Source organism: Dysidea avara, chromosome 11 (assembly GCF_963678975.1).
Source record: "Dysidea avara chromosome 11, odDysAvar1.4, whole genome shotgun sequence".
Taxonomy (NCBI): Eukaryota; Metazoa; Porifera; class Demospongiae; order Dictyoceratida; family Dysideidae; genus Dysidea; species Dysidea avara.
This window is the reverse complement of record NC_089282.1, coordinates 26,052,750-26,066,429: the sequence shown is the minus strand read 5'-3', so window position 1 is coordinate 26,066,429 and position 13,680 is coordinate 26,052,750. Positions and strand designations below refer to the sequence as shown.

The following is a 13,680-nucleotide window of genomic DNA, read 5'->3' as shown; positions in this document are numbered from 1 at the left end:
CTGGAAACACAAAAAAACCATCCATTGATACCACTGGAATAATGTGGGATTGCAATTATTAAATTATTATGATGGTGCAGCCCAGAAATTTACTCAGATTAATTTTATAGCTATCCATTTCGGTACACTTCATCAGTGACTCAGTGTATAACTAGCTATACTATTAAAAGTTTGTAAGGCTGACAACATACATACCACATAATTATTACAAAGTTTGTTTTAGCCACCTGTTCAGAGTAGACTACTATTTGAATTCATGATTAGTTGTGAAAAATGGCTCCTTGCAGTGAAAGTGTCATCTACCCTGTGGTCGTGTACACAGTTGACAACATTAATTATTTTGTGACCTGGATCAAGAATTTTGATTGTTGAAATTTTCCATTAATGGCATCTATAAAAGAGCCTAGCAATTCCCAGGGGATATTAAACAAATCTGGTATGCCGACGATGTTTGCGCTTGTGGTAAGCTTGGAAGATTGTACCAGTGGTGGCAACGTCTCTGCTCAGTTGGTCCATTTTATGGCTATTTTGTCAATGCTTTAAAGACCTGGCTAGTTACTAAGGAGAATCTGCTTCCTGATGCCAAACAACTATTTGCTGGTTCATATAGTAAATGTGACCAGTGATGGACGTCCTTACCTTGGTGGTGCAATAGGCACTTCATCCTACATTCAAACTTCTGTCTTTAATAAGGTTCAAATTTGGACTGAAGAAGTAAAACTGTTGTCTAAGATCGCTGAAGCTTAACCACATGCTGCCTATTGTGTCTTTTTCACACATGGACTTTCAAGTCAGTGTCTATTTCTTTGTTGTACTGTCCCTGGCATTTCCCCCTGTCTTCAACCACTTGACAACGTCATCTGCCAGGTTTTCATTCCTACAATCATTGGTTGTTCACCTCCATCTGACTCATTATGTAAGCTTTTCTGCCTTCCTGCTCAATGGGGTGGTCTTGGCTAACCCGAACCATCCTCTATCTGTGACAGTGAGTTTGCCACTTCCATTAACATTTGTGAGCCCCTTTGTGACTTTATTTGTACTCTATCTCTTTCCTATGCTGAGGTTTCTTCCTTCCAATTGAACAGGAAATTTTTGATTCGCAAATCAAAGGCTGAGGGATATTCTGCTCTGTCTTTGTCTTTGCGTGAGAATTTTGAGCCTTCATTACAGTGTGCTGTTGACTTTGCTTCAATTAAGGGTGCCTGTAGTTGGTTAACTACCCTTCCTCTGCAGGAGTATGGATTTGTCTTACTCAAATCTTCCTTTCAAGATTCCCTTGCACTGCGTTATGGTTGGTTTCCTCTTAGGGCTCCTTCCCTTTGTGTTTGTGGTTCCTTTTTCTCTGTAGAGCACGTGCTGTCATGTCCAAAGGGTGGACTCCTTTTTTTGAGAAACAATGATACCAGGGACCTTACAGCTTCTCTATTGATTGAAGTTTGTTCCCAGGTCATTGTGAACCTGAGCTGCAACCTGTCTCAAATCCAGATGAGTACTCTATCGCTACTTCGAATACTCAAGATGGCGCTCTTCTGGATGTTGTCATGATTGGTTTTTGGGGTGGTCAATCAGAGAAATGCTTTGTCAATGTCAGAGTTTCCAATCCTTATGCTGCCTCAAATAAGTGCTCATCATTGTCTGCTGCCTATAAACATCAAATGGCGTGCTTATGGCCAACGTATCCGAGAAGTTGAATATGCCTCATTCTCTCCCTTGGTTTTTTCTGCTACTGGAGGTCTGGCTCATGAAGCCACTATCTTTTACAAACATCTGGCTTCTCTTTTGTCCAATAAGTGGGGGGATAATTAGCTACTCGGTTACTCTAGGCTGGCTCCGTTGTTGTCTTTCCTTTTCTTTGCTGCATTCTGCTATTGCCTGTATCTGTGGTGCTCGGTCATCATCCGGTCAGTTTGACAGAACTCCACCTCCAATGGATCTGGTTAGGGTGGAGTCACGTTAATGAACTGATATTTACTCAAAGTTTTGTTTACTGTAAAAAAAATTTAATTAAAACAGCAACAAAAATCTATAGAAGAGTACCAACTACATAATCATATTCTAGAAGTAAGAGATGAGCATTTGTATTTGGGTGTCCTGTTACACTAATCCCTATCATGGTCTACTAATATTACTAGAACTACTGCAAAAGCATCACAACTATTCAACTTTTTAAGATGCAACTTGAGTAACTGTACATGTTCTCCCTCAGTTAAAGCCTCCGCCTACCTTACTATAGTTCGTCCTGTTTTAGAGCATGCAGTGTTGGGACTCGGTAACACGTTACGTAATATTATTATTTTTGTGGTAACAAAGTAATATAACGAAATACGCTATGAAAACAGGTAATATAACGCAAGATACTTCACTGACAAATGTAACGCGTTACCTAAGTAATATAATTACTGTAACGAGTCTAATATTACGAAATATTATTACTAAAAGTAACAAAGTTACTAATCTCGTCAGTAATCCTCTGAGTAACGCCTAACCACAACGAAGTAACGAGGCCTACTGAATGAAGCTTATTCACTAGCTTCTTACTTATAACCAAGATTTGCACATTGTCCAACAACGCAATCATGTCACGTGATAAGGTGGTAGTTTCACACGTGACAGCTTAAGGCTGTGGACACAAAATAATGTAATATGTAATATTATTACAGTTACTTTATTTTATGGGTAATATGTAACTAGTTACTTTTACAAAGTAACTTGCCCAACACTGAGAGTATACGGCATCAGTATGGGACTCATACCAACAAAATGACATCTTATCCCTAGAAAAGGTCCAACGTATAGCTGCTTGGTGGGCACTGTCTGACTATAATAGACTTAGCAGTGTAACTGATATGCTAGAGATTTTGCATTGGCAGTCACTTGAATCTAGACAAAGAATTGGTCGATTACAAACATTTTATAAAAGGATCAACAACTTATCAGGATTATCCATTCCACCATATTTCTTGTCAATTCAACGTTCCACCAGACACCACCACACTCACCACTTTATCCAACCCAGCACACGGTCCAGTTATTACCAGCATTCTTTTTTTCCAAGAACAATCAAAGATTGGAACAGCTTGCCAGTATCTGTCATAGAAACAGAAAATATAGATACATTTACTAATTACTAGCTTATTGTCTATCTAATTGTTTGCTGTATATTTTATGTGTATGTGTGGGGTCAGTGTTGATCGCCCCCTGGCCGTCTGCCCAGTAACAATAAATCTATAGATTGTCAACCGTAAACGCCTAGTAAATTCTCGTGCTTAATCGCCACTTCTGCCCCTTGATCGATCGCTTGATTGCATCTTGATCCAAGGGGGTGTCACGTAGGTATGCGCTGTAAGTAGATTGCGACCGCGGTCAAAGTCTTGACCAGCCAAAATTTCCCTTTGACCTGTGACTAAGAGCCATTTTCGACCTTTGACCGGTGACTTAGCGACGATATTTAAGCACTTTTCGATTGTGGGTTGGAAGCTTTTACCCTTGACCGCTGAATTGGCACGATTTTGGTGGCCTTGACCTTTGACTTAGACTTTGACCGCGGTCGCAGATCTACCTACAGTTTGGCATTCCAGACTGATCTTAAAAATTTTGGAAAAATGGGCTTTTTATATGCTCAATAGATAGAGTATTGATTGCTGATCTCAGAAATATATAGTTTGTTGGGTTGGAATTAGCTACTTTGGCATGGACAGTGCTTAAAAACTGAAAAAAGGTACATTTTTTCTCCAGGGCTCCCCATACATTTTACAGGGGAAAATGGCACAATTGAATCAGGAAGCCATCTAGCAATCTGGACTATCTTGAAACTGCAGTTGCTTCTAGCTGCAAGTTTGTACATGTAATGAGAGTAACTTCAGGTCTTATTGGATCTCAGCGATCTTTGTATGCTTTGTGGTGAGCAAATATGTTTCACCCACTGCACACTTCTCAATACAATGGTGCATGCCCATAGGCAAGTGGCTATCTCAAGTTGGTAAAAACATCAAGCTAACAACTTATAAAGCTAAACAACTAAAGAGGTGCCACAATGATTGCAACAATACCTAAGGTGGAGTTGTGGTTTCAATTATGGCATTGTTATGTCGACTTTGAAGTGGTTTATACTTTTGAGCTGATGACACAACCATCAGAAAATTGCTCTGGAGCTGAAAATCGCTAACCCGAGCGAAGTAACTACGCACTTTACAGTAAGCACCAGTGACTACCTTCCACCCGACAGTACGTTTTTTAAAGTTTTAAAGTATCCTACATACATTACAAGGCTTGAAAAGATTACAAAACAACACAAAACTTACTTATATGTAACGCGCACGATAAAACTAAGATTTTCATGATGATCAGCGTGTGGACAAACCCCACAGCGATATTCACCCTCATTGGAGCTCGGACGACGGAGCAATCCCAAGTTAAACACGAGTTGTCATTTTGTGCCAGGGTTAGGCCCCTATTCGGTGATTATTAGTTTCTCATCCAGCCTTTCTAATTATTATGATGCGGGCGGGAGGGTATTACCATTATGCCATTATTTTATAATATTAACACACTGATGTACAGACCTTGTACAAATTGTCTTTCTTTCTTACTACAAACATTTCCTTCACCAGCTGATTCTAATTTTCGCGATCGCCAACTGTTTTTCGACAGTCAACTGAAAGCCTGCTTTGATGAAGTCGATAGAGCACGATTGCAACTGGCACTGCAGCAATTTGCTAAGGAAAACAACAGCTTTCCTGGTGATATATAGCGCATTGTAGCGTTCATCAACAAAAATTATAACAGTTTGATATCACGTGTTCTTCTGAGCATGCGCAGAGTAAATAATGGCTTACCATGCGGTAGCTTAAGAGGGATGCGGGCGGTGGATGAGAAACTAATAATCACCAAATAGGGGCCTTAGGGTCCGCAATCCGAAAAATCAACTTCTACAAATCAATCCCCCTATCATTGTGGGATGTTCATTGTAGTATCCCATTGCTTGATCCACCATGAAACCGGAGGCACGATTGTTGTCTTCACAGAAATATCATTTTCAGTATCTCACAAGATGCAAGATTTATTTTTAAAATTTCGTGCTCAACACAAAGGACCGGATGAAACTTGCTACTTAGCCAAATCGTATCCAGAGTTGTTGTAGTTGAAAACTACGCACAGAAATAAGTAAATGGTTTGCTGGGTGCCCGGCACAGAGTTGCTTTCTTTGAAAAAACAGACAAAGAAATACGAACTTTCGAATTCAAACTGCCCTACCACCCAGGGTAAGAGAAGCCAACTCTTCCTCATAGTGTTTCGATACGGTTGGGTGCATAGTCTGTCTATGCTGTTAGTTTGGAAAAGATCTGAGACTTCTCACCATCTGGGTGACGAGCGTCAAAATGTTTTACAGCATCAAAGAATTGTGTTGCGAATTCTACCCATTTCCAACGCTTCTGCAGCCACAACAATCATCAATTATAGACTAAAACTATGGCAAAAGATGTCCCTGAACGTTTGGTAACAGTGGTTGTCAATTATTATTTCATCCACAGCTTCCACGCCTCGCTCTGAAGCTATGCATCAAGGGAGGCAGCAAAATCGTCCAAATTTGACTTCACCTCTAATGCTCCACAACAGCTTCAAATCTTCACTAGATCACCCTACATCACCATTATGCTGCAAAACATCCCAAAACAAACTGAAAAATGCACAAAATCTTTCATTTTTTATTCGAGCTGAGTGGAGCTGCTGGTAGCTATACTGCATCATATGAAATCACAGAAACACCACCTTCTACTACTACTACCAAACGTTTTGAACCATCATTTATCATCATTCTAAACAAAATTAAGTGACCAGTGTGGCATCAGAAGTACCGGAAAGCACTTTGGTACCATTGAGAGAATCCCTTGAAATGATGCACGAAAAATTTGATGTTCTTCACCCAGATGGTGAGAAGTCTCAGATCCTTTCCAAACTAACAGTATAGACAGACTATGCATCCAACCTTAACACATCACTATGAGGAAGAGTTGGCTTTTCTTGTCTTGGCTGGTAGGGCAGTTTGAATTCGAAAATTCGTGTTTTGTTTTCTGCTTTTTGGGAGAAAGCAACCCTGTGCCGGGAACCCAGTGAATCATTTGCTTATTACTGTGCGTACTTTTTAACTACATTAACTCTAGATAATATCTAGCTAAGCAGCAAGTTCTATCCTGTTCTTTGTGTGGAGCCCGAAATTAAAAAAAATAACTTTTGCATCTCAGTCACGAAATACTAAAATCGATAGTTCTGTGAAGACAACAACCGTGCCTCCGGTTTCATGGTGGATCTAGCAATGGGATACCACAATGAACATCCCACAATCGTAGGGGGATCGATTTGTGAAAGTTGATTTTTCGGATTGCGGACCCTACCAGGGTTCTATTGGGGAATATACGGAGAATTTTTTTATTAAAAAATCTCGGATACTGGAATGCCTACTACAGTGAGTGCCTGTGTGTCACCCTCGGTGTCACCCCCTTGTGATCCCAGTTGTCAAGCCAGTTGTATGTTCCATTACTAGCGATTACTAGTGTTTACCATAGATACGAAGAATATACCAGATATACGATCCCTATATTATTATTTTACTGAACAAACAGTATGAGTATACTGAGAAGTGACTAACCCTTGGCCGAAAATGTGCTGCTACGTCTAGCGGGAAAAATTTCCAACATGAAACTGTTGTTAAACGAGCTGCTAACACTTCTTGTGTTATGTCACATCCAAGACGGTAAGTCATTCCTTTTATCATCAGTATCATCAGTAATTTTAGACTTAAGTGTTTTATATTATTATCTTTGTGGTTGTATAGCTTGTCTTGGCTTGTAAACATCTCATGTAAAAAAAAAAAAGTTACCCTAAAAAAAAGTTATAAAGCTCCTGCTAGGGGGAACTGTGAGAAGGCTGTATGAAAATTTAATAGTCAAAAGCATACTTAGCATTAAAGCACTAGGCTTATTACTTCTCAAGTTTTCCATAGCTAACAGGAGCTTTATAATATGTATATTAGCCCCTTTTCTGTTACACCTTTTCAGCCAGTCTGTAAGTCAAGTCATTAGGTCTAAGTCCCTGAAATTAGGTTAGGTAATCCTAAGGCTGCAGCACATGTTGCTGTCAGACCTTCAGTGCTGGTCACTGTAAAGTGCTAATAATAAATAAATAAATAATATCATAAAACTAAAAACCTTACCATCATTGTCTCGCCATTTACCGGATCACAAGTTATTCACCCCTAAAATTATTGGCATCTTTTTTATTGTACAAGCTGTCAATGACTGGAACAGTCAGTACCCAACAAGGTACCCAACGAGGTACCCAACTGTGTATTTTATTGTTCGCTAATGCAGTGGCTATTGTCACCGATCATCGGTATCATTATAGGCACCACCAAAAAGCTATTGACGCCGATCGTTGGTGTCAGTAGCAAAGTGCCACTAAATGCTATTGATACCGACCCAGCAACTCAAGCATCAAACACTCTAGTTGTATGAGGTAAGTTCGAAGCGAGCTAGGGTTAGAAGGAGCAAAGCGTGCGACTGTCCCAACAAAGCTGGGCCAACCCTAACTCACCTTGAACTCACCACTGAAAATTATACCTTAGTTAAAGTCATGTTTAACAGGCAAACTTCAGGGTTAGGGTCAGGTTCAGCCTTGGCTTCTTTTCACTGCTTTTCTTAAATGTAGCATCCTTTTCGACTAGCATTTATAAGGTTAGGAAAGAAGACAAGTTGGTAGCTGGTATGGTAGTTGAATAGTTAGCACGGTCAAGTAGGGAACAATTTAGCAGCCAAGGACGAGAATCTGCTTTAGTGCAACTTTATTTCTACATTTTGTTGAAATCTTTGCCATTTGGTGTCAATAGGCACTTATAGTCCGGTAGATCGAGAGTATAACTGAAAAAAGGGGTGAACCCGGAAAAAAATCGAAGAAAGCTGATTTTTGGTATCATTAGAAAGCAAATTTTTCATAGAATAACATATCCAAAATCCTCTAAAATCGACCTTGGGGAAACTTTTTTATGGCCAATTTAGTATTGAAGCATACATGTATGTGACTGGATTCAGGAAAGTGGATCTTCCACACATATCCAATTTACCAACGTTGACAACTCATAACTTCAGATTGGAAAATGGTATTGACTTGAAATTTGATCAGTAGTGAGCACCAGCATCACTAATTAGGTGGGAAAAATTTCGGATTGATATTCAACTTGAACACTAAGTTGTGGTTTCTCAATCGGATGTATTTGCAAACCCATTTTTGCAATCTGGTCATTTGTGACCAACAAAAATGTGCTATCCTTAAATTATTTTTTCATAAGAAACAGTTTCCTTAGCACTTCTGCAACTCTCTCTCCTCCACATTTTGCAACACACTAATAATCCATGTTTGCAACAGGAGCATAATATTGCTACCACATGGATTTGCAGTGGAAAACTGGAATTTATATTGTACAAAATTAATATGATCTATGGGACTGGTCCCATGTCTATCATCATCGGTTGCAGCCTTAATCCTTCTAGTTTCCAGCCCCATATTAGGTTCCCTCCAATGAATAACTTCTTGCATCAGCTAAAACCATTGATCCTGAAAGCTCCATCCAACTACAAGGGTTAACACACTTTCACAGCTCACATGTGTAATAACTTTCTGATCCCATGTACTTTGTTTTGTATACCTGAGACTCCTCAATGAATCAGACTGATTCCCATCAAACTCCAACATTTTCAACATGTGCAATTGTTGCATTATACAATCCATCATTAACTTTTCAATTGTTTGCACATCATTTGATTGCTGATTAGGCCGACTTTACCTATTCAAATGTTGTGGACATTGTATCACAGCCACCCCAGGCATGTGAAAAGAGGACCTACATAATTATGTGCCCAATAACGTCATCATTTTTCCAAATCTTCAAATGTTCCACAACCTCTGAATAAAAAGAGATACGTACTTGTCATGTTCTGCTTCCAGCGTGCACCAGTAGCACAAGAAATTCATTTTTGTCATCAGCTACAACATTCACTCTACTTCCTTCAATTGCAAAATTGAAGTGCGCATTGGACCATCAGTATGTCAGAATCTCCATGTGTGCAATCAGTGTGTAGGGCTGGCAGCATCCCCAGGTATGTTATGGTATGTGCAGGTGCAGATATTCAGTCAAGTGAATCTATGGAAGCATACAAAAGTCAGGAAATTTTCTTGCAAATGAAAAGAGCAAACATCAATTGATTGCCCAATATCTGAGAGGTCATGGCTAGGTTGTGCATCAGAGTAATTTGGATGCTGACACACTGATTGTTCAATATGCACTTCAATTTGCAATTGAAGGAAGTAAAGTGTGTTGTAGCTGATGACACTGATGTTCTTGTCTTCCTACATGGTGCACCAGAGCATAGCAAGTATATATTTTCTTTCAGAGGTTGGGAAACATTTGAGCATTGGAAAATTGATGACATTATTGGGCACATAGGTCCTATTGTAACGTCATAATTACATCTTCTCTTTTCGCATGCTTGCATGGAGTGGCTGTGATGCAACATTTGAACAGGGTAAAGTTGGCCTAATCAAGAAGAAAATGATGTGCAAATGATTGCAAGAACAACACACTTTCACAACTTGTACGTGCATCTACAAGTTATTAATTAGAAGGAACTTAATGACTAACTTGATCCATTACCATAATGGAGCTGGAAACTAGAAGGATCGAGGCTGTATGCAACTGATGATAACAGACATGGGACTAGCACCAGAAGTCTTAACTTAAATTTGTACAATATAAATGCAAGCTTTCTACTGCAAATCCATGTGGTAGCAACATTATTCTCTCAGTGTAATCATGGATTAAAGTATGTGGCAGTTGCAGGGGAGAGAATTACAGAAGTGCTGAGGAAACTGTTTACAATAATCGTGACAAATATATTTGTTCAGAACTTACATGATAGGCACCTTTTTATTTCTATAACCAGTCTTATTCTTATTTCATACAGTTAACATTGATTGCAATGAATTTCTTATGAGAAAATATTTTAAGGATAATATGCATTTTTGTTAGCCACAAATGACCAGATTTGCAAAAATAGGTCTACCAAATGCATTTAATAAACAACTTAGTGTACAAAGTGAATATCAATCTGAAATTTTCTGCAACTAATAAGTGATGATGGTGCTCACTACTGATCAAATTTCAAGTCAATACCATTTTCCAATCTGAAGTTATGAGTTGTCAAAGTTGGTAAATTGGATATGTGTGGAAGATCCACTTTCCTGAATCCAGTCACATATGCCTCAATACTAAATTGGCCATAAAAAAGTTTCCCCAAGGTGGATTTTAGAGGATTTTGGATATGTTATTCTATGAAAACGTTGCTTTCTAATGATACCAAAATCAGCTTTCTTTGAATTTTTTCCGGGTCCAACCTTAAATCTACCGGAGTATTATTGACACTAACAATTGGTGTCAATGGCCTCCGCCTTTTTTTTTTTTTTTTTTTTGCACAGATTCTTTTAGTAGTGTGTTTGTAGTAACAAAACTGGTAGCTATATAATTCGGCTCTCCTAATTGTGTAGTTATTGCACCTAGTTCTTGACAGTAGCTAGTCTTTTCACTTTATTGTGTAATTGTGATTTTGTATAATAATAGTTTAGTTACACAGTTTTGCCGCTAGCATGTAATTGTTGATTTTTGTAAAGACCAGGCTTTACAAGATCCATGAGCCTTCTTTACCTGTCATACTATAATATGGGCAGTACTAACCATAACCACATGCTATTTTTAAATAGTAACCATCACTGCATTTCTGTAATGACGATCACTTATGAACTGTACTATAACATTTTCCTATAGCATTGCCACACTCGTCATCACAAGCTTCCCGTCACATAAAAGTGACCATCACAACTAATATCACTTCAGATTTGTTGTGTAATAATCAATCAGTCCAGCTCAAATGTCATGCTGGTGTTATCATCACTCACCCATCCTACCAGTGGACCTCTAGTATGGACCAGTCAAACTGGATTAATAGTGATATCTTAGTGACTGCTAGTGATCACGTTGTCAACTATACTTGTACTGTTACTAGTGATGATCGTACAGGAGACAGTACCATCTCTATACTCAGTAATGGTGAGGGGAACACTATAGTATATCATATGAATAATATGTGGACAATAACTTTAATTGGTATATCATCCATGGGCTGCAATAAAAATTGAAACCCAGATACTTAGACCAGTTTTAGCAATCAAACTTGGTCTGGCTAACCAAAATAGGTGCAGGTTATTTATGTATGTCACTGGAATAATAATGGCCAGGTGGGTTATGTAATGGGGCATTGGTTTAAACTCAAACTCCCTTACACACCACTGCTACATCTCCTATAGGTTTTGCAGTGGTGTAGCTATATATGTGATCAATTGCAGTTAGTCCAGTTGATTGGTAAAATACACTAATATCAAGATATTCTAATAGAGCTAATGGCGATTCTAAATCAACAGTCACAAAGTATCTCACCAATTTTTTCTGTGTTTCATATACTTTATTGTGTTTCATTAGAGTATATATACTCAAATTATTGTTCAGAAACTAAATATTGATGTTGAGAAACCATTGCTAAAGATTAGGTGTAAAATACACAATGATGAATCTCTGATTGTAAGTCCACAGAAATTCTCAATGTTGTAATAGGATACAAGTTCCAAGGGATTTCCTGTAACCATGGAAACTTGATATAATAGCTAACTATGTAGTATTTTGTTACGTTCGTAATATTTCATTAATGTAACTGTAATAATTCAGTATATCTTACACTTTTGCAAAATAGCTGGAAGTTAGTTACAGATTTTAAGCATTACATTTTTATAGATGCTGGGCCCTGAAGCTGTAGTCAGTGTACCTGTATATACTATGTACTTCACCCACAATAATATTATGAAATCTCAACTTGCGTATTTTGCCCATACCCCAAAAAGTCTCTGAGTATATAGCCCTGTTAAGTGATTCACTAATTATAAAAAGCTGTATGTCTGTCTGTCTGAATTACATTCTTCATGATACTGCTAACTTGGCAACCAAAGCATGTATCAACACAAGACTTTAACAAAATTAAGAACTCATCATCTGGCAATTCCACGTTTGTTGTTACAAATTGCTACATGCTTTTGTTCATTATCTACAGAATATTGAAGGTGTTGGTGTAGAAACTACATTCCTGTCAAATCCACAAATAACCATAGAACTCTTAACCCAAAGGTCCATGGTTCAATTCCTGCCTATGACAACTTTTCCTCTTGTTGCAGTTACTGTAGTGCCCACTAGTGACACAACTGTTGCTGTTTAAATACCTTTCTGGTGCATATTTTTTCAAACTTAATTTTTTTTAAGTTTGTAGCATCCTGATATTGCTTCACAGCATACAGACTGTTGGAAAAGTATACATATAGTAGCACATTTGATAGTATTTGGGTGATTGTTCATTTGTCTGTGTGTTTATCTTGTGTGTTCTATTAGAGTAATTCCTTCTGTTGTATATCTTCAATTCTTTATGGTATTAACTGCTTACCTAAAATTACTTATAAATAATTAGCGTGTAAATGTGCATCTTTAAATTGATTTTGCTCAAACCTTCGCTTGCAGTATAGTCACATCAAATATTAATCCTTTAAATTATTTTTGTAAAAAAATAATTTCTCTTTGTTGACAAGTAAAACCTAAAATTGGTGCATACTATAGGAGCACTCTCATTGTCAGTCCAAATCCGATGAAGTGTAGATGATAACAATTATTAGTAACATAAAAGTATTGTTTAAATATGGTAAAACTATCAATGTCTAGGGAATAACCCCTTTGACATCTTCTAACGACCTACTACAACTGGAAACCCTTTGTAAATTCCTAGAATCTCCATACAATATTCATTTATAAGTGACTCACATAGTGAGACAGTTGTCTGACCACATAACTATAGGGAAATCTTGTGGTGTAGCTAAAACTACCAACTACATTTGATTATTAAAGACAAGGTTTTGCCAGATATCCATTAACATGTTATAGTAAATGTTGGTCAATAATGAAATACATCTGATATACAGAAAAAGTAATTGCTGCATTATGGGTGATGGGCAATGATGTAATGGTAGAGATTCTTATTTGATATACTGTGTATGTGAGCACCAACACAATCATGTGATTATCATGTGATTTTAATCATTTGATATTCACCAAGTTGTGATTACTGCTCTATTGTGTTACTGAATAGTGAATAAATTTATATCATTGCTATTGGCTTTCGTTTCACCATAGATAATATACCTTAACATGATTTCATGATCACTTGTTGGTTTTAATCCCAATTTCTAGGAATTAGTTGCCAACCAAACAATAACTGGATATTGGTAGATACCTCATCACATCATATGAATCGTGCCACCACTAGTTCATAAAGTTGTGTTGTTTTATTCATTTGCTTTAATTTAACTATCAAGCACTCAACATCACTATAGGCTAACTTCACAGTTTGTCTATACTTAAGCTTGTTTCTCCTAACATCCTGTCTAAGATATCCAGGCAGCTTCTAGGGTTCCACCTAATGCACATTTAAGGCTCCATATTATTCTTTCTAGCAATTCTTTGTTTCTTCATCTAGTATTCTGTAG

At 37.8% G+C, this 13,680-nt stretch overlaps 1 protein-coding gene across 2 annotated transcripts in view; it reads left to right on the top strand.

The window, feature by feature from the left end:
- Positions 1-6,452: 6,452 nt before the first annotated feature.
- Positions 6,453-13,680, top strand: part of LOC136238543 (uncharacterized) — a 28,953-nt gene continuing 21,725 nt past the window's right edge. For both annotated transcript variants that reach the window (XM_066029091.1, XM_066029090.1), the window contains exons 1-2: positions 6,453-6,751; positions 10,871-11,152. In XM_066029091.1, the coding sequence (XP_065885163.1) occupies positions 6,694-6,751; positions 10,871-11,152 (340 nt within the window). In that variant the 5' untranslated portion in view covers positions 6,453-6,693. The remainder of the gene's footprint in view (positions 6,752-10,870; positions 11,153-13,680) is intronic.